The 26,644-nt window shown below is 40.7% G+C and overlaps 1 protein-coding gene across 1 annotated transcript; it reads left to right on the forward strand.

Moving 5' to 3' along the window:
* Positions 1-17,507: 17,507 nt before the first annotated feature.
* LOC107800880 (uncharacterized) lies at positions 17,508-26,396 on the forward strand. Its single transcript, XM_016624140.2, has 12 exons — positions 17,508-17,836; positions 18,429-18,476; positions 18,564-18,637; positions 19,723-20,505; positions 20,599-20,692; positions 20,813-20,971; positions 21,077-21,841; positions 22,034-24,036; positions 24,118-24,229; positions 24,336-24,408; positions 25,282-25,430; positions 25,661-26,396. Exons 1-12 carry the CDS (start codon positions 17,770-17,772, stop codon positions 25,984-25,986), a joined length of 4,653 nt encoding a protein of 1,550 aa, XP_016479626.2. The 5' UTR covers positions 17,508-17,769; the 3' UTR covers positions 25,987-26,396.
* Positions 26,397-26,644: the final 248 nt, after the last annotated feature.

Here is a 26,644-nt window from a genome sequence, read left to right on the forward strand (position 1 = left end):
CTACGCACGAAATTGATACAATCTCGCTCCATAGTGAGCCAATAATACCCTGCCCGAAGAATCTTCTTTGCCAGCACATACCCACTCATGTGCGGTCCACAGACTCCAGAATGTACTTCGGTCATGATTGTTGCAGCCTATCTGGCATCTACACATCTTAATAACCCAAGATCTGGAGTTATTTTGTACAAACTACTCCACTGAAGAAAAATCCACTTGCCAAGCGACGAATTGTTCTCTTTTGATCACCTGTGGCTTGTACCGGATATACTCCCCTTCAGATGTATTCCTTGATGTCGTGAAACCAAGGCTCCCCGTCGAGCTCTTCCTCCACCATGTTATAATAAGCATGTTGATCACGTACCTGAATATGCAACTGGTCTACATAAGCCTTATCTGGATGATGTAACATGGACGCCAGAGTAGCCAAAGCATCGGCAACCTCATTGTGAATCCTCGGAATATGCCTAAACTCTATTGATTGAAACTGATGACAAAGATCATGCAAACATTATCGGTACGGTATGAGTTTTAAATCCCGTGTTTCTCATTCTCCCTGAATCTGGTATACCAGAAGGTCCGAATCACCCAAGACCAAGACTTCCTAGACACCCATGTCCACAGCCATCCTCAAACCCAAAATGCATGCCTCGTATTCCGCCATGTTGTTAGTACAGTAGAACTGAAGCTGTGTTGTAACAGGGTAATGATGCCCTGTTCAGACAAGTACCGTTCTTATTCCAACGCCTTTCATGTTAGCAGCACCATCGAAGAAAAGCTTCCATCTTGGCCTTTCAATCTGTTCCGACTCATCAATGTGCATTACCTCTTCATCAGGGAAGTAAGTCTTCAAAGGTTCGTATTCTTCATCCACAGGATTCTCAGCCAAATGGTCGGCCAATGCTTGTGCTTTCATTGCAGTCCTAGTCACATAGATAATGTCAAATTATGTGAGCAAGATCTGCCACTTTGCGAGCCTTCCCGTGGGCATGGGCTTTTGGAAGATATACTTCAACGGATCCAAGCGAGAGATGAGGTAAGTAGTATAAGAGGAAAAATAATGTTTCAGCTTCTGGGCTACCCAAGTTAGGGCGCAACACGTCCTCTCAAGCTGAGTGTACTTAACCTCGTAAAATGTGAAATTCTTGCTGAGATAATATATAGCCTTCTCCTTCCTGCCAGTGATGTCATGCTATCCCAATACACATCCAAATGAATTATCCAAGACTGTCAAATACAGAATCAAAGGTCTCCCTGGTTCGGGTGGGACCAACATAGGTGGGACCAACATAGGTGGGTTTGACAAGTACCCCTTTATCTTATCAAATGCTTCCTGACATTCATCTGTCCACCTGACTGCAACATCTTTCTTTAACAATTTGAAGATAGGCTCACAAGTTGTCGTGAGTTGAGCAATAAATTGGCTGATGTAATTCAATCTTCCCAACATGATCATCACCTCAGTCTTGCTCTTTGGAGGCGGCAATTCCTGGATGGATTTGATTTTTGATGGGTCTAATTCAATACCTCGTCGGCTGACTATGAATCCCAACAACTTTCCAGACGGAACACCGAACATGCATTTTGCAGGATTGAGCTTGAGATTGTACCTGCGAAGCCTTTGGAAGAACTTTCTCAGATCTCTGACATAGTCAGACTGCTTTCTAGACTTTACAATCACATCATCCACATAAACCTCGATCTCTCTATGTATCATGTCATGGAATATGGTCGTCATTGCCCTCATGTAGGTTGCCCCGGCATTTTTCAGACCAAATAGCATGACCCCATAGCAGTACGTTCCCCATGGCGTGATGAAGGCTATCTTTTCCGCGTCCTCCTCATCTATTAAGATCTGGTGGTAGCCCGCATAACAATCCACAAAAGAACCAACCTCATGTTTGGCACAATTATCGATCAATATATGGATGTTTGGCAGTGGGAAATTATCATTGGGACTCGCCTTGTTGAGGTCTCGATAATCAACACACACCCTAGTCTTGCCATCCTTCTTCGGCACAGGCACTACATTGGCTAACCAAGTGGGATACCGAGTGACCCGAATGACCTTGACCTTAAACTGTTTGGTGACCTCTTCCTTAATTTTCACACTCATATCAGTTTTAAATTTCCTCATCTTCTGCTTGACAGGGGGGAATGTCGGATCAATGGGCAATTTGTGAACCACTAGGCCAGTGCTTAGACCTGGCATGTCGTCATAGGACCATGCAAAAACATCTTTATACTCGAACAGTGTTTTAATTATCTCCTCTTTGAGTTGTGGTTCAAGATGGACACTTATTTTAGTTTCCTGGACATTATCTTGATCCCCTAAGTTGATTGCTTCTGTATCACTCAGGTTAGGCTTGGGTTTTTCTTCAAAATGGTTTAATTCTTTACTAATCTCTTCAAAGGCTTCATCCTTGTCATATTCCGAATCAACATCACATTCTATTTCTTGAATTACTATTTCAGAACTAGAGTGGCTTTTAAGACTGGGCCGTAGATTCCGCATGCATGTCATATTATTGAGGCCAGCATAAAAAGAACTGTACAAGGAAGAAAGGAAAACAAAAATAAAACTATTAGGAAGAAAGAAAAGAGAAATTGCATTTCATTGAAATTAAAGATAACGGGGTTTATACATCCAAATGGACGAAACATAGAATCTGAATTACAACCCTGGAATAATCCAGATAAATTGAAAGAAAATCAAAGAAAACTACCAAAACTCTCTCCTGGTGGGGAGAGGAGTAGCTTCCCAATTGCTAATCTTCGCACTAGGCCCAACAAAGTGCACATCCGCCTTGCTAGAACCCTCTCCAGCTTCCAATACGTTCGTATTGGCGAATATCCTCTCGAACCTTTCCATCAAATCTCCATCCACATCATCCACCGAAATGGGAACCAACGTCACTGGGCGCTTTTTGGACCAGGCCTGACAAATGATCGGGAAAGACGCGGGACTGGCTTTAGAAGGGCCCATGCTCTCTGTTTCATTTTTTTGGCTCTTCTCACGTCTACGATTGTGGGCTTGAACCCCAAACCAAATGTATCCAAGTTCTTAGGAAGAGAAACCGGTTGTACGATACCTTGCAGAGATGCATCCAAACCCTTGCCCGGCACAAAACCATTTTTCAATATTTCAATGGCTATCATGACTAATGTAGCAGCTACCCTTGGAGTTGGCACGCACTCCCCCTCAGGAATTTTATCTACCGATACCGTGTCAACAACCTGATAAACCCATGGCCCCTTGTCATCTTCAAACTCTATGAACGGAACAATGGCATCACTGGGAACACACAAATTATCTTCGCCATGCATAACAATTTCCTGTCTATCCCATTCAAACTTGACCATTTGATGCAGAGTAGATGAGACCGCTCTGGCAGCATGAATCTGGGGTCATCCTAACAGCAGATTGTAAGAAACAGCCATATCGAGTACCTGGAATTCCATAGTAAATTCAACTGGCCCTATTGTAAGCTCGAGCACTATGTCCCCGACTAAATCTTTCCCTCCACCATCAAATCCCCGAACGCAGATACTGTTCTTGTGTATTCTTTCATCATCCACCTTTAACTTGTTCAGAGTGGAAAGAGGGCAAATATTTGCACGGGAACCGTTGTCAACAAGCACCTGAGTAACCACGGAATCTTCACATTTCACCGTCAGATAGAGGGCTCTATTGTGCTCGGTACCCTCCATGGGCAACTCATCATCAGAAAAAGTGACTCTGTTTACCTCAAATATCTTGTTAGCTATCTTTTCCAAGTGGTTTACTGAGATTTTGTCAGGAACGTGGGCTTCGTTCAAGATCTTCATCAAAGCCTTATTGTGCTCGTCTGAATGGATCAATAATGATAAGAGTGAGATCTGAACTGGTATCTTCCTTAACTGCTCCACAATGGAATAGTCTTGTACTTTCATCTTTCTCAGAAATTCTTCTGCTTCTTCCTTAGTCACCGCTTTCTTCACCAACACTGGGTTATCTTTCGAGGTCTTGGCTTTTCTCAACTTTTCGGGGGCGAAGCATCTCCTCGATCGAGTCAAACCATAGGTCTCACACACTTCTTCTTTAACCTCTTTCCCCTTGTAAGTCACTTGTTCATAATTCCATGGGACTGCCTTGTTGTTGAGTATGGGTAATTGAGTTACCGGTTTGATAATGACAGGATCTGTGCAGGCGCCCTTCACAATTACCACAGGCTTGTTCGTCACTCCTGGCACAACCACTCTTTCTCTTTCATGTTTTCATGTGACGTCACTTGAGGACCCCTTCTTGACCTCCACAGATGGTTCATTATTTGCCCCGTTCAACTTGATCACAACCTTCTCACTTGTTGACTTTTCAAATGGCTTGGCTTCACTAGCCCGAATCATCATGACGGTTTGCGAAGGCTTCTTAGGCTCCCCTCCCTTATGCACTATCTCAATCATATTAGTCTCATGATGGGCCGGCAACGGATTCTAGTTGATGTTGGGTGCCTCTGGGGCTTGGACCTCAATCCGATTAGTATCAATGAGCTCTTGGATAGATGTTTTCAACTTCCAGCATTTCTCTGTGTCGTGACTCGGGGTCCCTGAACAATACTCGCAACTCACCGAGCGGTCAAGATTTCTGGGATGGAGATTCGGCAGTTTAGCCTCGATCGGATTCAACATACCCAACTGTCTCATTCGATGGAATAGACTAGTATATGATTCTCCCAAAGGAGTGAAGGTCTTCTGTTTCTACAACATTTCATTCTTAAAGGCTTGATTTGGCCGGAAACCTGTTCCAGGGGGATTTCTATAGGCTCTCAGGGGTGGATGGGCATTTTGTGGAGCTAAGTATGGACTTTGTGGAGCTGGCGCATGCCATTGTGCGTGAGTAGGAGGTTGGGTATAGGTTTGTGCGTGATGGACGGAAAAATAGGGATCGAGCGGTGGGTAGTAGTGTTATGGTGGACTATATGGAGTATGGGGGTAAGTTTGGTGGTAGGGTCGAGGCGGGTTGTAGTAACGTGGAATGTTTCTGGATCCAACCCAAGCTCCTTACTCAACTGTAGCAACATCTTCTTTCTTCTTCTTCCCGAGTACACCCCCAGTACTGTTTTGAATGGCCTGGGTGGTCGCTTTGATTGCTGAATAACTCATGATCTTGTTGGACTTGAGCCCCTCCTCAACCATGCCTCCCATTTTTACAACTTCATTAAAGGACTTGCCTACTGCTGATACCAAGTGACCAAAATAAGTGGGTTCCAAAGCCTGCAAGAAATAATCAACCATCTCACTTTCTTTCATCGGAGGGTCAACCCTCGCTGCTTGCTCTCTCCAACGGAATCCATATTCCTTAAAGCTCTCACCGGGCTTCTTCTCAATCTTTGTCAATGATAGACGGTCTGGGATAATTTCGAGGTTGTACTGAAAATGGCAGGCAAAGGCTTGGGCTAAATCGTCCCATGTTTACCACCTGCTATGATCTTGTCTGATATACCATTCTAATGCCGAGCCACTCAAAATTTGGCTGAAATATGTCATCAGCAATTCATATCTTCCACCTCTCCTCTCATCTTGCTACAAAATCCTCTTAAGTGTGCTACTGGGTCACCATGCCCATCGAACAGATCAAACTTAGGCATTTTGAACCCTGCTGGCAACTAAACATCTGGGAACAGACATAAATCTTTATAGGCCCCACTTTACTTGACCTCTCAACCCCCTCATATCCCTGAACGATTTTTCTAAGCTTTTGACCTTTCTGATCGTCTCTTCATGCTCGGGATTTTTGGGTGGCTTCTCAGTCTTTGCTGGGAGATCAAGATGAGGGGTGCAAGAATATGGTTCTGGAACTTTGAAGGTGGGTTCAGGGGGATAGTACTGGTTGTCATGAGTTTGGAACAGAGGTTCACTAGAAGATCGGTGTAATGTAGCAGGTGGAGGTGCCACAAAAAATAGGTGTAATTGGTGGGGGAGGGTATGGGACTTGTTTGGGTGGTGGAGCTTGAGAAGTATGGGAAGAGGTGCCATAGCATTGTTGGTAGAGGGGAAAGGCTGGAGATGAGTTCACAGTGGGAGGCTCCGGAGGTTGGGCTGATGGTGGGATATAAGCAGGGTTGGCAGGATAAACCGGTGGTGGATGCCCCTTTGCCCAGGCTTGGTACATTTCAGCCATCTGCTGCTTTAACTTATACATCTCTTCCTTCATTGCATTAACATCTAGTTCTTCCACCTCTTTTGACGGGTCAACAATACTTGTCTCCGGTTCTTGGTTGGCCATATTCAGCCTGTCTTTTGATCGGGTGTTGTATGAGTGAGTTGCCAGAATGCCAATCAACTAACCACCTGCCTGGACTCAACACATCAAACAACAACCTTGTTAGCGATTAGGCTTTAACAGATTGGTAACCGCACATTGGGCATGAATGCACCTAAGCAGTTAACCGTCTCTATTATGTATTTGATCGGTTTCATGCGTCATCCCGGCCTTTTATTACTTTCAATTGCAAACTTTCCCCTTTTTCTTTCTTTTCTTTTCCTTCCTTTCACTCTTGCCTTTGTTATCTCTTTGTTTTTATTCTCTCTTGATTTCTTATTTTCTCTCTTGTTTTTTCGCTCTTTTTCTTTTCTTTACTCTCTTGTTTTTCCTCTTATTTTCTTTTTCTCTTTTTCATTTGGTTACGGTCGAATCCTATGGAGATTGCCTACGTATCATGACCCCGCATGAATCAGACCAAGCGTAGTTCTTGGAGATAAAAATAATAAAACATTTTTTTTGGAATTTTCAAATTTTTCATAATAAGACTCGGAAATAGACTTAAACAAAAACTAACAGACTCTGATGAAAGACGAAATACAGACTCGAAAAACAAACAACCCACATACTCTAATAAAGAAATACAGACTCCAAGACAAACTGGCAGCCTTTAACGGAAAGAAAATACAGACTCAAGAAATCACAAATACATCAGTGCCTCAATTGCCCCCGGGACCCACGGGGCATCATTCGGCCTCGCTGCGGGCCGACTCGCTAAATCCCCTTGGAGGTGGTATAGATCTTACATTACCCGGCGAACGAAAATCATCACAGTAGCGAAGAACATAGATCTAGTCATATCCTCACAGCTACTGCACTTCATCGCGATGTAGTGGCGACCCTTTTGACTCGCTCTCTTATGACGCCCTTCTCTTGCAACAAACGCTCAATCTGTTCGGTTCTGGCTTCCAAAGTTTGTTCGGCTACCTAGTTCTGCACTTGGAGTTGTTGCAAGTCTTTTTCTAGCCGTGTCATTGCCGTATAACACTGTTCCCTTTCAGCCTTGAAGTCTTTCGCCTGTTTGATCATTTTGTTTTCTGTGGCGATGGCCCTTTTCTTTAATCCCCCGACCTCGTCATCGTACTTTTCTTTTAGCTGCTTAACCAGGCATGCTCATTCATCCGCATTTTTAGCCAACTGTTTTCGAGCCTTGACTAGTTCACCTTCTGCTTTATTCAAATCAAAACTATAGTCACTCACTTTCTGCCTCAAGTTAGCTATGAGTTTCTCATCTTTGGCACTTCGGGCTGGGTTTTCTGCCGCTATTTTCATTTTCTGAATCTGGGCTCGAAGGGCCTCATTTTCTATGGCTAGCCTTTTCTTTTCTCCTTCATCCGTCGCGGTTTGTAAGCTATTTTCAAACTGAAGGTCCCTGACTTGTTTTTCCAATTTACTTATGGTAGCCCTATACTCGCTTTCTTTAGCAAACCAGTCACATTGTTCCTGTGATGCCTCGACGAATTCCTGAAGATGAGGTCTTTTAGCCGGTCTCCCAAACTCAATTTCTCTCCTATACCAAGCAAGGTACCCTGGTGAAACCTCACCTTTGGATCGATCACACACACAGGTATTGGTTGTTAAGTATTGACATTCACTCCAGATTTGGCGGACTACTGCTTCATGAAATTGACCGTTAGGTCTGATCTCGACTACTTGGGCACTAAGATCTTCATCTCTCGGAACTATCTGGCATCTCCCCAGCTGCCTCAAAACCCGATATGGAGCATAAGGCTGGATACTCCTAAGTCCCATCAAGAGGAAATGAGGCCCGCTGGCTGGCATGTATATGACCTCATCCACAGACAACCATCCAAACGTCCACTCTATTTGGTTTGCAGTGATAGAACGGAGGCACGCTTCCCACTCTGTGACCCCCTCCGGCAAGCTGATCCCGTCAACCCTTGTGTAAAATTCTTCTACACATGTCTTCTCTGTCGACCCATAGCTCATAAATTGAGGACGATGGCATAAGTGTTCGATCATCCACATCTGCAACAACACGTTGCACCCCCCAAAAAAGTCTCTTCCGGCTTTGCAGGTTGTGAGAGCGCGGAAGATTTCAGCTACTATCATGGGTGCGAGGGTGTTGTTGGCCTGAGTAAGCAAAGTACTGACAACTCCAGCTATTCGTATGTCAATATTCCTATCTTTTCTAGGAAACACCAAAAGTCCCAAGAAGACCACCATAAATGCGAAACACCTGTGTTCTTCCCACTTTAGGCGGTTTCCTTTGCTGCAGATTTTATTTTCCGGCTTGTTGAACCCTCCTACATGACCATATCTGTTGTATATAAACTGCAAAGTACAAAAACCAGCTGCCAAGTCTAGGTTGTGGACCCCCTGCTTATTTTCAAAAAGTCTAAGAACCTGTGGACGGCTACGGCCCTTGGAGCAATCAGGTACTGGTGCCTCAGGGGAACTTTGGGATTCCTGATATATCCGACTATTTCTTCCAATGTTGGGGTAAGATCAAAATCTGAGAAATGAAATACGTTGTAGGTCGGGTCCCAAAATGTAACCAACGCCTTTATGATGTCCCCCCTAGGATTAATCTTCAACAACCCAGTGAGGCCTCCCAAGTATTGATTGACCATGTCTTGTCCCGATTTACCCAAATCATCCCACCACATATGCAACTCCAAAGGGATCTTGTTCACGACTGTTATTGGCAAATTCCGACTTGTGCTCATTCTGCACATTTATTAGGGTGGTTAAGCAAAAATAACGATTCAATTGACTCAAAAACAAATTGACACTTTTTCATTTAAAAATAAAATCCGGTTTTGCAAATACGACCTTTCAGCACCTCGGAGTCGAAGATTTTAAGGCTGTGTTGGCTAACCAGTGAAAACCTTGAAAAAAATGACCACAAGTGGTTGTTCTTGCAAAACAACCTTCCAGCGCCCTTTTAGGGACATTCGGCTATTTCCGACAAGAATGGTGTCACCCTAATTACTTTCAAACAAAAGCAAATTTTTATTTTTTATTTTTTTAGTTATTTTTGCAAAAAGGAAGTTGGACCCGATGGGGGTTGCCTACATATTCCACATCCGGTGGGAATAAAACTGGCGTAGTTCGGGCCAATTTGTCAAAATAAAACCAATTATTTTTCCTTTCTAAAACACAAAGATTTTCCCTTTCTTTTCTTTTCTTGAAAATTACAAAATTCTTTTTTTTTCAAAATTTCGGCAGAGTTTCGGTATGTTTGGGACATTGGTTTTTCAAAACAGACACTTATCTCTCTCAACCATCTCATTAACCCTTCTAATTATTCCTTATAAGCCGGTCGAAATGCAAATCCGAAGCAAATGAATGCACAAGTAGCAAGTAAGATGCATCATAATGGTCTTCACATTTTGGGTACACCTGTCCTAGATAGACCCAACCCCTGTGTTGAGTCTCCAAAGTCAAAATGCACATGATGCAAACAAACGTTCCTACTAGGGATCCGGCATGAGGCTGAGTTATTCTAGGTTCAAAACCTGGGTATATGTTCTAGACTGTGTACCCGAGCGGACAACTCGAGCTGAGGAGGGGGCTACGTACTAGGAACCAAGAGGCCATCCGGCTTAGTAACTTGTCCGAGCCTCTTTCTTATTTCAAAGTATGACACTAACAGAATAGGGAATCTCGACCAGCAAGCACATCCCCGAAGATGAGAAGAGAAAGGTTTCGTAGCAGTTTATATACAATTCAGATAATATCAAAGCGGTAAAAGCATCACTTAGCACATTAGGCATGTAACAAAATCAGATAAAGCCAAATATAATAATTTATCTAAGCTCGAATTCTGAACCCTGAACCAGAGATTCTGGGTTCGGTCCCCAGCAGATTCTCCAGAGCTGTCACACCTCCTTTTTTCACTACACCCCCGGAAGGGAGTGTATTTAAGGGAGTTTTTCCAATTAAAAGACAATCGAAACGGAATTATTTTTATTTAAAATTCAGAGTCGCCACATGGGATAATTTATGGTGTCCCAAGTCACCAGTTCAAATCCCGAATCGAGGAAAAGATTGACTTTGTATTACAGTCCGCGAACCAGAAATCCGGGTAAGGAATTCTGTTAACCTGGGAGAAGGTGTTAGGCATTCCCGAGTTCCGTGGTTCTAGCACGGTCTCTCAACTGTTATAGTTGGCCTATTATCTGATTTAATACATGTTTTAGCCTATGGTTCAATTTTAACTTATTAACCACTTTTAATTAATTTTAGGAAGATTCAACGTCATCTAAAACACATCTTGAACCACGTCACATAAATGCACCCGCGATCCACGACATATTTTATCTAACGTTGTTGAGATTTGGATTTAGGTCACATAAATGCACACCCGAGTTTAAGGAAAGTAAATTATTAAATAGTGCGCCTAAAGCATCTACGCATTTTAATTATTCGCGAGGGCCATGGAAATTCAACTAAATGGCACGCCTCGATTTCTAAGGATTAAAACGAAGTTAATCAAAACGAGGGCCAATTTGTTTGCACATCTCGACTAACTAAAGATCTAATCAATTAATTAAGGGAAGCTTATGGGAATTCTATTTACTTTGAACTAAAAGTTCGACCACACTAATTAACTGAGGCTCACTGCGTTAGTTGACAAAATAATTGAGTGGGCCCCTTTGAAAAGTGCCTTCAAACTCAGGCTCGAAATGAGCCTAGTTAATGATGAGAAGAGGCGCCCAAATTCGATTATCCTTTAGCTGGGCCTGCATTGCGCGCAGTTTTCATGCTCCAAAGTATTCATGCCACTCAAATAATGCCCATTAACTTATGTCGACATGGACACGAAATCGAATTAAACAAACTCCCATTCTGATTTTAGATAGTAAAACAATGTAACTAAGCTAAACTTTAATTCCACCTTTCATGCAATTTTGGGCCAATCTTGCCATAACGATGTATCGACAATAAACAGACTGGTTATTTAGTTTAAAGAGAAACCTCAACTGCAAGCAAAGGCAAATACCAAAACCATTTGAACCCCAGGTGATGGGATCATGTTTCTAGCTATGAGCAAGCAAACCATTACTTGGCATTCTCAACAAATTTAGAGATGAGTTGATGCTAAAACAACCCTGATCGTAGCAGAGACTGAACGAATACCCCCAAGCCTACAATCATCACACAAGTTCGCTACAACAGCCCTACAACCCATTTATACAAATACAGAACTTGAGCTCATCTATCCTACTTAGTTAAAACTCAGAATTCATCTAAAGCTACAAATAAACTCAACATGAACCAGGAAGAGACATATGTGACAAGAGACCAAACTAATTATAAAATCTGACTGATTTTCAGAAGTAGAAGAAACTACATTTACAGGCTAGTATGACACAACTTGCCACTTAATCAAATAAACATCTTGTTCTTCCATTTCACATGTCCGAGAATGGGAGATACCTGGTAAAATCAGAGCAAACAATAGGGAGGCTGCAGGGTGAGGTGAGATTCAGCAAACTAACAACAACAATTCCAGCTTGCTCAAACCATTTCAATCCCAGAAAGAGTCAAAATCACTTCAAATTTTAAGAAAACCCAAAGAAACACACAGCCTCAATATTTTTCCCAAAGAGTCAATTTTTCAGTGTTTTAATTTTCTCAATGAAACAGTGCCTCAATGAAACAGTGAGAAATTTTCAGTGTTTTCTCTAGCCGTTTCTAGTTTTCGGAGTTTTTAGCTCTTAAACTCTGCCTTGAAAGGCAAGAAAAGCTGCCTTTATAGGCAAGGCACTAGGGCAGCTGAAAGAAAATAGATTTTTCATTTTGACCCTTTTAATATTTTCGTTTTTGCTCAAAAGACTTAGTTTAAAACATCAGATTTCATATAAGTCCTCACCCCACTTTCCTAGAAGCTTCCTAATTCAGTTACTGAGATTCCTCCCACCTACAGTTCCTAAATTACCCTTTTAAGCCATGTTTCTTAATAGGAACCCAAATGGGTAAAATTGACCCGATAATTAAACCAAAATTTGGGCTCAATTCTGACCCAATGACCTAAATCAACCCCCTTGGGGTGAGGTCTGCAATGGCTTCAAAGCCCAACAACAAGATAAACTAAATCAAATCAGTCAACAAACAAAGGGCAAACACTTGAATGATTTTGAGAATTAAAACCTACACTAATCAACTGATTACTACACACAAATAAGCAAGAAATTAACCAAGTTATTAAAATGACCCTAATTAAATTAACTGGGTGACTAAACGAGATATGAAATCAGAACTTTAAACGGGCTGATAACACAACTAAGGAAACAGAAAACAAACTTTCACAAAGGAAACGAAAAAAAAACAACGAACAAAAGATAGTTTAAACCCGGCGGATTGGTCGAGTTTCAGCCAGACCAGTAGAAGAAAATTAAACTAAAGAAAAGGGAAGGAGAAGAAAGAATAGACAAAAGAGGAGAAGAGAACTTACCAAATCAAGACTCGAAACCTACTGGAGACAAATGAACTAACAAAACTAATGTCGATCCATTGTTCTTTGTCAAGAACAACTGAACGACGTCAGTTTTGCTGAATCCAAACTTCAAAGCTCGAAATAATAGTCCCCCCATGATCATGCATGCTACCAGGTTCGATGAAAAATGATTTTGAACTTTAGGGGTTGAACTTGGCCTCCAGATTCGAAGAGTTTGGGGTTAATTCGAGGGTAAAGGGTTGGATATTTGGGATGGGGAGGTTATGGTGATCATTTGGGGTTGATTTGGTGGGAAAAGGAGTCGGCGCCGCCGGGCAGAGGGTTGGGAATTCTAGGACGGCGACTAGAGTTTGAGGTTTCGATTTGAAATTCGAACGGTTGGGGTTCGATTTGAGGGAAAAGGGGTGCGGATCTGGGATGTGGAGATGGAGGAGGGTATTTGGTGTAAGTTTGGTGGTAGTTTGCGGTGGCGCCGCCACCGGCGGTAGAGGATTTGGGGGTGGCTAGCTAGGGTTTCGGGGGTGTTTTCTGATGAGGGTGATGAACAGAAGGGAGTTCTGAGGGGGTAGGGTTATTCGGACATTTAAATATATATGAAGCTTCAGTTCTGAGCCGTTTGATCAAGGGGAGATCAATGGCTAAGATTACACAGTCCAAAACGGCATCGTTTTAATTTGAGGGGGATGGACCGGGTAATGGGCGGGTTTGGGCCGGATTGGGCAGTTTTAAGAGCAAGAATGTTTGGGCCTGGGGTTTGCAGCCCAAGCCAGCTTCTTTATTTGTTTTCTTTTCTTTTCTTTCTTTTTTCTCCTTTTTTTCAATTTTCTTTTAGTTTCCTTTTAAATCAAAATTAAAAATAATCCTAAATTAATCACTAATCAAATTATCCTATTGCATTAATTAACTCTAAATAACATTTACCACAAATAATTAACAACCAAATTCAAAGAAAAACTGTCAAAATTCGAAATTAAAAATTAAAAGTGCAAAATAAACTATATTTTTGTAATTATTTCCATTTTTATAAAATAAACTAATTTGCTAATTAATCCTAAAATGTAGATTTAAATCCTATATGCAAATGCAACATATTTTTGTATTTTTTGTTAATTAAATAAAATAAATATGCACAGACAAATGCAAACTTTTAACATAAAATGCCACAAAAATCCACAAAATTGCAAACACCGAAAGAAATTATTTTGTTTTGAATTTTTGGGAGTAATTCATATAGGGCAAAAATCAGGTGCTCACAACTTGGTTAACTAATAAGTAGATAAAAAGTTAATAAAATAACCTACCCTACTCCCCACATGGCATTATGCTACCATTCAAGCATATGACTCATAGTCATATATGCTTGTGTGGCAATGCAACATGTAAAGTCATTTAATGACTCATAAGGAAGGACTTGAAATAGTAGTCACTTTGAAAAATCTGATTCTTGGTTAATTTTAAAAAAACCTCTTGTCTTTGAGCAAGAAACGTGAAGGAACAAAACCAAAGTCTTCCAAAATTCTAAAACCAAAAAACGTGAGAAAGGAAGAACAATTTTCGTTCAATAATTCAACTTCTTAGCCAAAATAAATCTCAATTGAAATTTCAAAAGCATCAACAATTTACATTTGTATTATGTATTGAACCAAAAATGTGAAAACAAACAATAGCAAGAACATTTTCTTGCTTGGTTCATACACTATAACGCCAAGAGCAGAAGCTTAATTCAGTTCAAATTTTGCGGTTCTAAAAGAGTACAGTGCAATCTTCGCCAAGAATATTATACAGATTTTTCCCGACTCCAAGTATGTTAAGGTCATCGCTTCTTTCTTTTGGCATGGTCCAAATTATACTGAAGAAACGAGCAAATACACGGTTTTCTATAAATTATTATATTCATAGAAATAGTTGGGGTGTCTATATTCTTGATTCCTCATGAGAATTATTATTATCTTCTATTCATGGGTCTCAAAATAATATGCAGTTAAAAAGTTTATCCAGAAGAAATATCGAGATTATTATGTATTTTTCATGCATTTCACTCATTTATACATGTGCATTGACCCATAACGAGATGTCGTTATATACGCGTATATATGTAAATATATGTATATGGGATATGGGAAAAGGTTACGGTGTTATATATGCATCACCACCTGATTAGCTGGTATATGATGATGATGTTGCCCACAGTGGCTGAAATATGATTCAAACGGCATTATATACGCATATATATGTATATATATGTACATGAGATATGAGAAAAGTTATGGTGTTATATACGCACCACCACTTAATCAACTGGTATACATTGATGATTTTGCCCACAGTGGCCAATATGATATGATGGGATACCCTCAGAGACTGATGATGATATGAAACATGTACCTATGCACGACATGATATTCATACGCATATGCATGACGCTAAAAGTAATTTATGATTTACAAAGTTATTCGGACTTACAGGTTGAGTCATGTACTTTATATTCCTTCCATGTCTCTTATGTATTTATTTATGTGCCTTACATACTCGGTACATTATTCGTACTGACATCCCTTTTGCCTGGGGACGTTGAGTTTCATGCCCGCAGGTCCAGATAGACAGGTCGAGAGTCCTCCAAGTAGACTATTAGCTCAGCAGAAGATGTTGGTGCGCTCCATTTGCTTCGGAGTTGCGAGTTTGGTTAGTATGATTTTGACGTGTATTGTTTGGTATGGTGGGACTCTGTCTCGACCTTTATGACATTTATGTACTCTTAGAGGTTTGTAGATAATACATATGTCGTGTACATGAAAGATTGTGCGGCCTTGTTGGCCTATGTTTCGTGTTTATAAAAGATCATGTTGGCCTATTAGGCCCGTATGTCAGGTTTATATGATGATGTAATAAGAAAGATATGTTATGTTGGTACTCGGTTGAGTAAGGTACCGGGTGCCCGTCGCGGCCCATTGGTTTGGGTCGTGACAAAAACTTTACTAATTGCCTCAGAAATATAGTTAAGCTTAGTTCCTTGAATAGTTGCATAACTTCTATTCTCTAGCTTTATAATTCGTTCATGACTTTCATTCCGAACGTTGTGAGCTAAGTGCGTAATCAATATAGACTTGTGTTTGATGCCCATGAATCTCAGTATTGATTACTCAGCATGTCATAAATAGTTGAAGCTTCAGTTTTCATAATTAGTTCATGAATACATGTCTCAGTCTAGTTCTATTCAGTAGTCCAGTATCATGTAACTCATTATGGCTCAGTATTTCAGTATCATATGTTGCAGTATGATTTTCAGTTCCTAATTTTAAATCCTTGAATGTTGAACACCTATATTTGGGCCAGAGGCTATAGTTTGTGCTTTATGCATCTTTGGGCTCGAGGGTAGAGTTATGTATACGTATACTTGGGCTCGAGGCCGCAGCTTGTGCACATATATATTGGGCCTGAGGTCGTAGTTTATTTATTGAGATAAACAGGTGGTTCATCATTGAGAAGAGAGAGTATTCATATCCTTACTTCCTTTGTGTAGTTCAGTTATCAGTTCATTTATCAGGTATCAGCATCAGTTATGAGATATAAGTTATCAGTTTAGTTTCAATTTCAGCATTTACAGTTCTTTCTTTTAGTTTCTTTACATACCAATGCAATTCAAAATGTAGTGACTTCCCTTTTGCTCGGGGCTTGCATCTCATGATACATGTAATAATTTATAGGTTGGCTATTCAGAGCGTTTGTATTCTCGTACCATCTATTTGATAAGCCCCAGTTCTTTCGGGGCATTATCGTTACTTTACAGTCTTTTAGTATTTACAGACAATCAATAGTTTCAGTACTTCATTATAGGCTTCATAGACTAGAGTCACAGTTAGACAGAGTCACAGACTTTTCATGTTAAGCAATGTTGACTACATATATGTTTCAGACTTACATTAGAGTTTTCACACTTTGATTTATATCACTCAGACTTTCAGTATACCAGCATGTGTTAGTTTATCTTCCGCATTCAGTATGTTATAATATCACATGTTGATTCAGCCAGCTAGTTGGTTCGCTCGGTCACATGTAGTTAGGCACCGGTGTCGTGTTATGTCCAGGCCTAGGTTCGGGGCGTGACAACATATTATATTTAGATATCCAAGGAGGAGTGTTATGAAATATTATATTATGGTGGATGTCTATAACTCCTAAAGGAGTAATACCCACTACTCTTATCCATTATCTACGTAACTTCGATTACTCCACAACTTATGGTTATAACTCCCACATCTCCATAGCCATCCTCTTGATCTTCCCCATGATCCCAATGGTTAATACCATATTTAAAGTAACATTATTGTAAGCTTCTATAAAACCCTATAAACAGAGGTATCGGGGATTATGTAGCCTATACACTTGGGAAACACTTGAAATAAGAAAGTTCTCTCTTTCCTCTCTACATCTCTCGTCTATTTTCTTGTTTTATATTTATTACTTTGAGTTTAATTTCTTAACAAGTACTCCCTCTGTTTTAATTTAGATGAGGTAGTTAGACTCGGTACAGAATTTAAGAAATAAAAAAGATTTTTGAAACTTGTGGTCGTAAAAGCTTAAGGGGTAAAAGTTTTGCGGGGCCATGAAATTTGTGTGGTTACAAAAGTTTCTCATTAAGTATAAAATGCATACAATGAGTAAAATAAAAAGTTTAAAGTTAAATTATTTCTAATTGTAGAAAAAAATGTGTCCTTTTTTTGGAACGGACTAATAAGAAAATTGTGTCACCTTAAATATTAGTACCTTTTCTTTTTTATTTTTTTGTTTGAAGATGATTTGGGTCTAGTGACCAAACCCTCGAGCCTTTTCTTCTCCGTCATCTATCCCCGACTCGTCCATCTCTCTCTCTCAGTCTCCCTGCAACACTGTTCTCTCCGAACCCTAAAATCTCCTCCCCGCATTCGGTATTCACTTCGTTTCTCATTTGACTCTTCAATTTCCACTCTCTCTTGCTGGCTCTTCCGTTTCATTTCTCTCGAATCGATCCTTTCTTTTCTGAATCTTCTCTGACACAAAGGCCATGGCCGAAGGGAAGCTCGATCTCCCTGACGATCTCCTTTCCTCTAACCCTTCCGATCACTCCAAAGGTCCTCTTTATTTTGTTTATTCTTACTTTGTATTTTAATTTCGGTTGGATTCGAAGGATGATTGTCTAATGCTTGATTTAGGGGTTATTGATCTTGTATATGAATTTTAAACTTCGTGCGATGCTTGCTTCAATTGAGATACAACTTGAATTCTAGGGCTTCAGATCAGGCGCTATGTTGCAAAATGCTGTTTTCTCTGTATTTAGTTGTGTCGATTTGCTTGCTTTGAGTGTGTGAGATGTATCAGTCCATCACGAGAAGAAAATGATGCCAATTTCTTCACTCAAAATACAGTGTAGGATTGAGCCTTTAGGTTAATGTTAACTGGACTAGAGGCATTGCTGTTAGATTTGCTTCTCATGAACATTTTAAGATTAATAGTTTACGAGTTTTATTTATCCGTAGGGAGTTGTTGATTTCTCACTAAAGTGTCATGTTCTTCTAGTGTTGGGATGTTCTATATATTGGTATATTCAGCCCAATAGCTGCTAGTAGTTTTTCATTATCCATGCAAAGTCTTTGCTTTTTATTTCTGGAGTAGAAATTCGGTCCCATTTTATCGTGTTTTACAGTTGCTAAGAAACATCTGCAGGTAGCGATGACAGCAAGCCTTTCATGGGCCAGCTTGATATTTCCAAAGGTAGAAGTATTTTTCATTCTTGATTCTGATTGCGTGAGTGCTATTGATCTTCTTCTGATTCTTTTTTACCTTCTCACATCACTTTAGATCAAGCCATGGTGGACAGCAGCATTCCTTTGTCTCCACAATGGCTTTATGCTAAACCAAGTGACACAAAGATGGTGAGTTTTTGGTCATTTCCATGTCAAGCTTACATGCAGAGTAATGATTTCCCTATTTCTGCTATACAATGGATAATTTCATGATACTAACTATTTTGAAGGTACAGATTGAGTCAATGGAAACTTCTGCATAGTTATTTTTGGACTTTTGGACCCTAAGCTCTGCTTTTGTGGCACTATCTCTAATAGCATGAGTTCTCAAAAAAAAAAAAAATCTCATTACAATGAGTTTTATTTTCATTTTCACCTATTATTATTTGGAATACCTAGAGAGATGGTTTGCAGTTTGAGAGGAGTCGCAGATTCTTGTAAGACCAAGTTGAGATGTGGATGTAAAGTAGTCCCACCTGGAGTTACAACATGATCTTGAAATCAATAGAGCATATAAAATAATTTTTAACCTTAAAAATGTTTCTTGGACATGATTGATACATTTTTACTAGCTTTGTCTGTGATATGATGAATTGTACTTGATCAGCCGAAACAAAATAAAAAAAAAAGATAGTTTGTTCCATTTGGAAATTCTCCTCGCTAAGTTAACAGGGCACCCTTGAGAATTAAGTGTTTTGTTGTTGAATTAGACCTTGTGATTTTTTATGGTTTTTAATGCCCATCACCCAGAGGAAATACTTTCATCCTGAATGTCCATTAGTGTTGGTCTCCTAACAAATCCAAGTTTTAAAATTGATATTTAGTATTTAGAAACTGTCACCGTTGATCCAAGCTGTCCTTATTTATCTGAACAAAAAAAGCTAGCTTGAAACAACCCGAAAAAAGATTTCCTATAAATTTTGGCTGTATTCTGTCACCTTGTGGCATTATTTCCTCCTAGACTTTTGTACATATAAAATTCTTTAAGTGGCAGTTACCATTTTCTGCTGCTGTATTAAAGAGAACTCAAGAAAATTTTCCTTCATTTGCTACTTTCATGTTGTGTTAATTCACCTGTGATTTTTTAAGATTTGGATTTCCAGTCTTTTCTATGCAAATATCTCATGTGCCAGAGGTTACACTTGCCCTATTCTGTTATACTGCTTAAAGTTTTTCTTGTAAAGTGTTTTCTACCCGTGTTCTATTCACCATAGGAAATGCATCCACCGAGCTCTTTGTCACTTGGAAGTTCTGCTGATTCAAGTCAAAAGGAGGCCTGGTGTACAGATATGCCTGAGGACAAAAAGGATTGGAGAAGAACGCCAGTGGATACTGAGAGTGGTTGCCGGTGGCGTGAGGAAGAGAGGGAAACTAGCTTGCTTGGTCGAAGAGAACGAAAGAAAACCGATCGTGATGTTAATAACCGCAATTCTGGGCTTGATACAAGACGTGATAGCAAGTGGTCTTCTAGGTGGGGTCCTGATGGCAAAGAAAAAGAAAATCGCAGTGAGAAAAGGATAGATGTAGATAAGGAAGATGTTCATAATGATGGTCAACCATTTCTCGCTAACCGTGCTGTCTCGGAGCGGGAGTCAGATTCTCGTGATAAGTGGCGTCCACGCCATAGAATGGAAGGTAACTTTGCGGCTCCAGGTTCCTATCGTGCTGCCCCAGGCTTTGGACAGGAACGAGGAAAAGTAGAAGGGTCAAATGTGGGATTTAACTTGGGTCGTGGGAGGTCTGCTGTGACTATTGTAAGACCTTCCTCTGGGGGTGCAATTGGTGCTTCACCATTTGAGAATTCTGTTGCTGGAAAACCAAGCATCTCAGCTGGCATATTTTGTTATCCAAGGGGGAAAACTCTTGACATATACCGCATGCAAAAGCTTGGCTCATCTCTTTGTAGCATGCCTGAAAATATGGAAGAAGAACCCCCAGTTACTCAAGTAATTGCTATTGAACCATTGGCTTTTGTTGTTCCTGATGCTGAGGAGGAGGTGAGCTAAATCGATTGCTTCATTTAATCAGTCTTGTCGGTTTAGTGTGCAAGAAATATTTGATACCATAAATTTACTTGATCATTCTTACAGGCTGTCCTCAATGACATATGGAAAGGTAAAATTACTGGTAGTGGTGTTTCTTACAATCCTTTTAGAAAGGGTCAATCAATGGATGATGTCACAGGTAACTGTCTTTCAAACACTGTCTTAGGATGCACTACTGAGTGCTACTGCTATCCTGTCCATTATCTTTTTGTTGGAGTAGGAGCACAGGATTCTCTCTGATTGTTTTTGTACTTCCCAGAAACTGTGGATACGGAGCCCAACAATCCAAAGCAGGGTGCTCCCTCTGCTGATGTCACCGAAGAGACAGCTGATAGGTTACTGAAAACTTCAAAAGGTGTTGAAGAAGCCAATGCCTATAGCTTTTCTTATGAGAATGGTGTCAAGGTCAAGTTGGATGGTGAGTAAAGTATTACCTCTGTTTATTTTGGAATTAATTATTCGCTCTTCTCATCAATATAGCTTTACCTGTTGACTTCTGACAAAGAACTTGTTCTTGATTTAGGTGGAGATAATCATGAAGGACAGAAAGAGAGAGTTTCTGAATCTATTACTGCAGATGAAAGATTGTTGTCCAGGAAGAGAACTGTCAATAATGACTGCTTGAAAGTCATTAGTGGGTCCAAATCTGATACTTCTGAGGTCAGCTTACCAGAGTCTGGAGTAACCAGGGCCCCTGTCTTTGAGAACATCCAACAACATGTTGCCTTTGATGTCAGTTCAAAGGTTCCTGATGATTCAAATTCCCTATTTGCAAAGTCCTCTTCAGAAATCTACTGGAACAACCTTCTGGGAAGGGGTACCCCACCTGAGGAGTTGAGTTTGTATTATCGTGATCCACAGGGCGAAATCCAGGGGCCATTTCTTGGAGCTGACATCATCTCATGGTTTGACCAGGGTTTTTTTGGAACTGACTTGCCAGTTCGGTTGGAAGATGCCCCTGAAGATTCACGTTTCTTTGAACTGGGTGACATAATGCCCCATTTGAAATTTGGACATGAGTATGTTGGTAACATCAATCTTTCTCAGGTAGAACCATCTGCTGTACTAGAGGGGAAGTTGGACTCTGGTTTACATTGCTCAGCTTCTGTTTCTGAGATGGTTGGTTCTGCTGCCCTGGATGGCTTGAGCTGGCCGACATCTGATTTTGATGGCCAAAATGGCCTTGGTGGACATCGTAATCAGTCAGTACCTGATCATCCAGCTCGTCAATTTAAACCGCCTTATTTACAAAATGAAGAGCTTCATGATTTTGTTGCTCAAGACGAAGGTAGGTTAGCGTTTTCACTTTGGATCCTTATTTTTATGCCAATGCATGGCCTCTGGTCGCTTTGGAGGAGAGAACGTAGCCTCTTTCCTTGCAAATAGGCCATCAAGATCTTGATCATTAATATTTAATGCAGTTGACCTTTATCTGTTCTTTTGCTATCTGATTCATTACTTAATGGAAATCCATTTGCAGAAATTGTGTTTCCGGGAAGACCTGGAAGCAGTGGCAATCCTATTGGAAAAACTTCAATAGGACCTACTGATCCTTCAAATATGCACCGTGCAATTCCAAACGCACTGACTGGGGGTCGAGTTCCAAATCAGGAAGAGCCACTGCACCCACTTGGTTTATTATGGTCAGAGCTTGAAGGCACTTCAGGAAAGAGTGGTCCTATCTCAGATGTTCCATTTAGTGGAGGTGGTCAGGATCAGATTCTAAACCCTGTTGCTGCAAGGGTTGCACCATTTGGTGCTAAGACGGAACCAGCCTCTACTGTCGAGACATGGACTGATGCTTATAGAAGAAATGCTGTATCAGAACCCAACTTATATCAAGATGCTACAGATGCCAGCCACTTGTTGCACAGGGACCACGAACTGAACCGGTTTGAGTTGGCAGATAAGCTGTTCTCCCAACAACTTCAACAACAGCATCCTAATAGTTTGATGTCTTCTCATAATAGTCATTTAAATGAAGCAATGCTGGAACAAGGGGCAAACTATAATTCAATACATCAACCGCAGTTGGCGAGTCAGACTGGGCAGGACTTGGAACACTTTATGGCTCTTCAGCTGCAGCAGCAGCAGCAGAGACAGTTACAGCTTCAACAACAACTGCAACAACAGCAACAGTTCCATCAACAGCAAATGCTACTGAAAGAGCAACAGTCCCATGCTAGACAGCTGCTTCTTGAACAATTATTGCAGAGTCAAATATGTGATTCAAGTCGTGCACAATCACGTCTTGGTTCTATTAGGCATAACAGTGCTCTGGAGCAGGTGTTGATTAAACAGCAAATTCTGAGTGAACTGCAGCAGCGTTCACATCTTCCCCCAAGACATGCTGAACCATCTATTGAGCATCTCATTCAAGCAAAATTTGGTCAAATACCGCGTCAAGGGCATCAAAATGATTTGATGGAGCTCCTATCTCGGGCAAAGCATGGACAGCTGCACCCTGTGGAACATCAAATCCTTCAACAGGAACAAGTGCATGAGAGGCTAAGGCAACGTTTGGAAATGGAGGAAGACAGACAGATTGGTTCTGTCTGGCATGTAGATGAAACTGGTCAGTTTCTCCGAAATCCAGCTGTTGCTCGTCGAGCCAACTCTGGATTTGGCCCATTAGATATTTACCAACTGCAACAGATACCCCTTCCTGAAGAGCATGTCAGTCATCTGGAAAGGAATTTGTCAGTGCAGGATAGACTTCAGCGGGGTCTCTATGACTCTGGATTACTGCCTTTAGAACGTACAATGTCAGTACCTGGTGGTGGTCCTAGTGTTAATTTGGACGCTGTAAATCCTCTATTGCGTGCACAAGGTTTAGAAATGCAAGATCCAAATTCAAGAATGCAATCAGCTGGTCATATGCCTGGGTTTTCGACTGGAACCCACGCGCAATCTCCTCACCATCCTTTGTTTTCCAATCAATTTCACGCTCCGAATGCAGATACAATTGAAAATCATTGGCCTGAAAGAAATGGTCAGTTACCAGTTGATTGGATGGAAACTCGGATTCAGCAACTGCATCTTAATGGTGAGATGCAAAGAAGGGATTTTGATGTCAAAAGGGCTTCTGAAGATCAAAGTATGTGGATGTCAGCTGGTGCTAGTGATGACAGTTCAAAGCGATTACTTATGGAGCTGCTCCAGCAAAAATCTGGCCAGCAGTCAACTGAGAAAGCAGAAATGACCAGGGGGATTTTGTTTGAGAGGGGCTTTCACTCTGGTCAGTTTTCGGGGACAAATGCTTCAAACTGTTCGTTCAACCCTCTTTTGGACCAGGATACGAGTCTAAACCAAGCCTTTAGTGTTGGGTCATATGGTTCTAATTCAGGTTTGCCACCACAGAGAGATCACGTAGATGAGATTGCCAGTAGTCTTAATGTTAGTGAGGGATTGCCCTTCAAATCTCATTCTGGAGCTTTATCTGAAGTTGAACCTGCCTTTTCCAGCATCAATGATGCCTCTCTGGTAATTTACAAGATCCCATAGGCATCTTATATGTGGTGGCAATGAAGATGTGCTCTTACATGTCAAGATGGTTATCTGCAGGTGTATCTTGAGGCTCGAGAAAGTATCGGTGGGCAAGCTGGTGTGATGACTGTAGAGGGGGAAATGCCAGTTGTTAACTTGCTTAGCAGGCACAGTTCACTTGGGACTGGAGGTACTCTCTCTCTCTCTCCCTCCCTCCCTCCCTCCTCTCTCTCTCTCTCTCTCTCCAAAAGAAGATTTTATTGTTTGAAAGATTTAATGTTTTAAAATCATCTCAGGTGGAAATCTTGACTTCTACAATGACAAGAGTGATAGAGGGGATTCGATTGCGGAGGAAATTCCGATGGAACGGTAAGTGCTATCTTCTGTTTCTTCATGGAAAGGAAAGGATTTATCATTATTGGTGTCATTGTGATGGGCATAGTTGGTAGTTTGGAAAATGAAGTAAAGTTTGTGCTTCAACAGCTGCAACAATTTTATTCGTATAAAATGCTCTGGAAGAGGAAACTGCTAGTTGTAATTCCTGAAGCAGTAGGATTTATTGCCAAGATTCTATTACAAAAAGAATGTTCTCTTATTATAGAGTAGGCTGGCTTGCTTAGAAACTGAATTATTGCTTCAGTACTGAACATTTTTGGTCCTGATATTTCATTCTATTGCCCACCATCTTCATTTTACTGATATTTATAATGGTACATGCATGTATAATCTTTCTCAAGGTAGTGGTGAGCTCTTTTCACACACTACCCTCCCTAGAACGTGGGATTATACTGGGTTTGTTGTTTTTGTTGTACATACATGTATAATCAAGTGTCGTTAAGGAGCCTCTTCACTAAAGGCGTAATCAGATAATATCAGCATTGTCACTACTACTAGGTTTCAGTCTTAGGAAAGGTGATGTTTGGGCACCGATTTGATTGTTCAAAAACTTTTTCTAAGTTCTGTATGTTTAAAGGTATCACTGTCATAACTTATTAAAATAAAACGTATAACTGTCATAAGAATGTGGAAATTGTTTTGTTATAGTAGTGTTTTCACCCTCCAAAACTGTGTAGCCAAATCTTTGTCTGATCGCGGCCATGCTCTCACAAAAGTTTTCGGTTGCTTTTTTTCCCTTCCCTTTCTTAAAAGGTTAGTTCTTTCATTTATCAGTGTATGGTGTAAAAATCATGCAATAGATAACACTTTCCTGATATGCATCTGTATTTTGTTTTTATTTGGTAGGGTGACAGTGACATCAAAAAGGCTGGATAATATCTTGCTGAAGCGTCCGCCTGTCTTACGAGTTTCTTCGACACAGGAGGGTCTATCTGATCTAACTTCTGATACCCTTGTGAGAAGCAAAAATCCTTCAGATGCCATGGCTTCTGAAAGTAGGCTGTCTTTTTCCTTTTTGTTGCAAACTGTCTTCTGATTGTGTCTTGATTTTACTATGTTTCATTTCTATTTTGCACCTTGAAGATGCATGTGAGGAGTGTACCAGTTATTTTTATCTCTGCTATTCCCATTGTGGCACTTGTAACAGTAAAATTCCCAATCCCCTTGTGCACAAATTCCATCTATCACGAATTGCTTATCATCCTCATTTTAATTCTGTTACTAGGGGGCAAGAGGGAAGCGGGAGGTAACGCAGCAAATCAAGTCCGTGACACCGTGACATCTGGAAAGAAAGATGTGCGGTTCCGACGGACTGCATCTTGTGGTGATGCTGATGTTTCAGAGACATCATTCAGTGACATGCTTAAGAGTAACGCAAAGAAGCCAGCAGCTCAGGAGGCACATGCATCAGAGGCATCGGATGGAACACAATGTGCCCGTAGTGGTAAGAAGAAAGGAAAGAAAGGAAGGCAGATTGATCCTGCTCTTCTTGGATTCAAGGTTACAAGCAATCGCATCATGATGGGTGAGATACAACGGATAGAAGATTAGTGGTAGTACAGTTGTAACTTGTTAGTTTCCCAATTTCTTCTGCTGTACAGATTCGAGTCATCTGTAAAATTTTCCGGTCACATTCTTTTGTTTTACTCCATCCCATTTTCTGTAGGGATGGCTGGTGAGATATAGCTAGCGTTAGGTAGTATAGCCAATTAGTTGGGATAAGATAGGAAAAAGCTTGTATAGATTGATTGGATCTTTATAGATACCAGCTATCAAGCAGAGCAGAGGCAACGTAACATAGAGAGAAATGTTTTCCTTTTTGTTTTTTCCCATCTGATGTGGGGAAATTGATGGCCTTAGCCGATATGATAAGAGCAAAAGGCTATACTAGTAATAAGCTCCTAAACTAAAGAAGGTGCTTGCTGTTTTGCGTTCCACTTGGTGAAACCCACTTTTCACTATCACGACCTTCGTACTTTTATTTTTATTTTTTATTTTCCCTTTCATTACTCTCTGTTCGCCTAGCTAGTATTTCTCTTCTTCAGTTCCTCTTAAATCCATGCACTCATACACGGGACAAAGACTATTACATTCTGTTAACGTGTGCAAGAGTGGGAGTAATTATGTTCAAGATCCATCATTCTTTAATGTTTATCTCACTATCATTTTCCAAAATATTGTTTTCTTATCTGGCCGTGTTTTGTACCCG

The sequence above is a fragment of the Nicotiana tabacum genome, chromosome 5 (assembly GCF_000715075.1).
Source record: "Nicotiana tabacum cultivar K326 chromosome 5, ASM71507v2, whole genome shotgun sequence".
NCBI lineage: Eukaryota > Viridiplantae > Streptophyta > Magnoliopsida > Solanales > Solanaceae > Nicotiana > Nicotiana tabacum.

What these genes read in the sequence shown, in the direction of transcription:
- LOC107800880 (XM_016624140.2), top strand. Translation starts at nt 17,770, where the DNA reads ATGGCCGAAGGGAAGCTCGATCTCCCTGACGATCTCCTTTCCTCTAAC. An exon ending in TGTCAAGGTCAAGTTGGATG is followed by an intron (nt 20,972 to 21,076) that starts GTGAGTAAAGTA and finishes TTCTTGATTTAG; the next exon opens with GTGGAGATAATCATGAAGGA. An exon ending in CAGTTCACTTGGGACTGGAG is followed by an intron (nt 24,230 to 24,335) that starts GTACTCTCTCTC and finishes AAATCATCTCAG; the next exon opens with GTGGAAATCTTGACTTCTAC.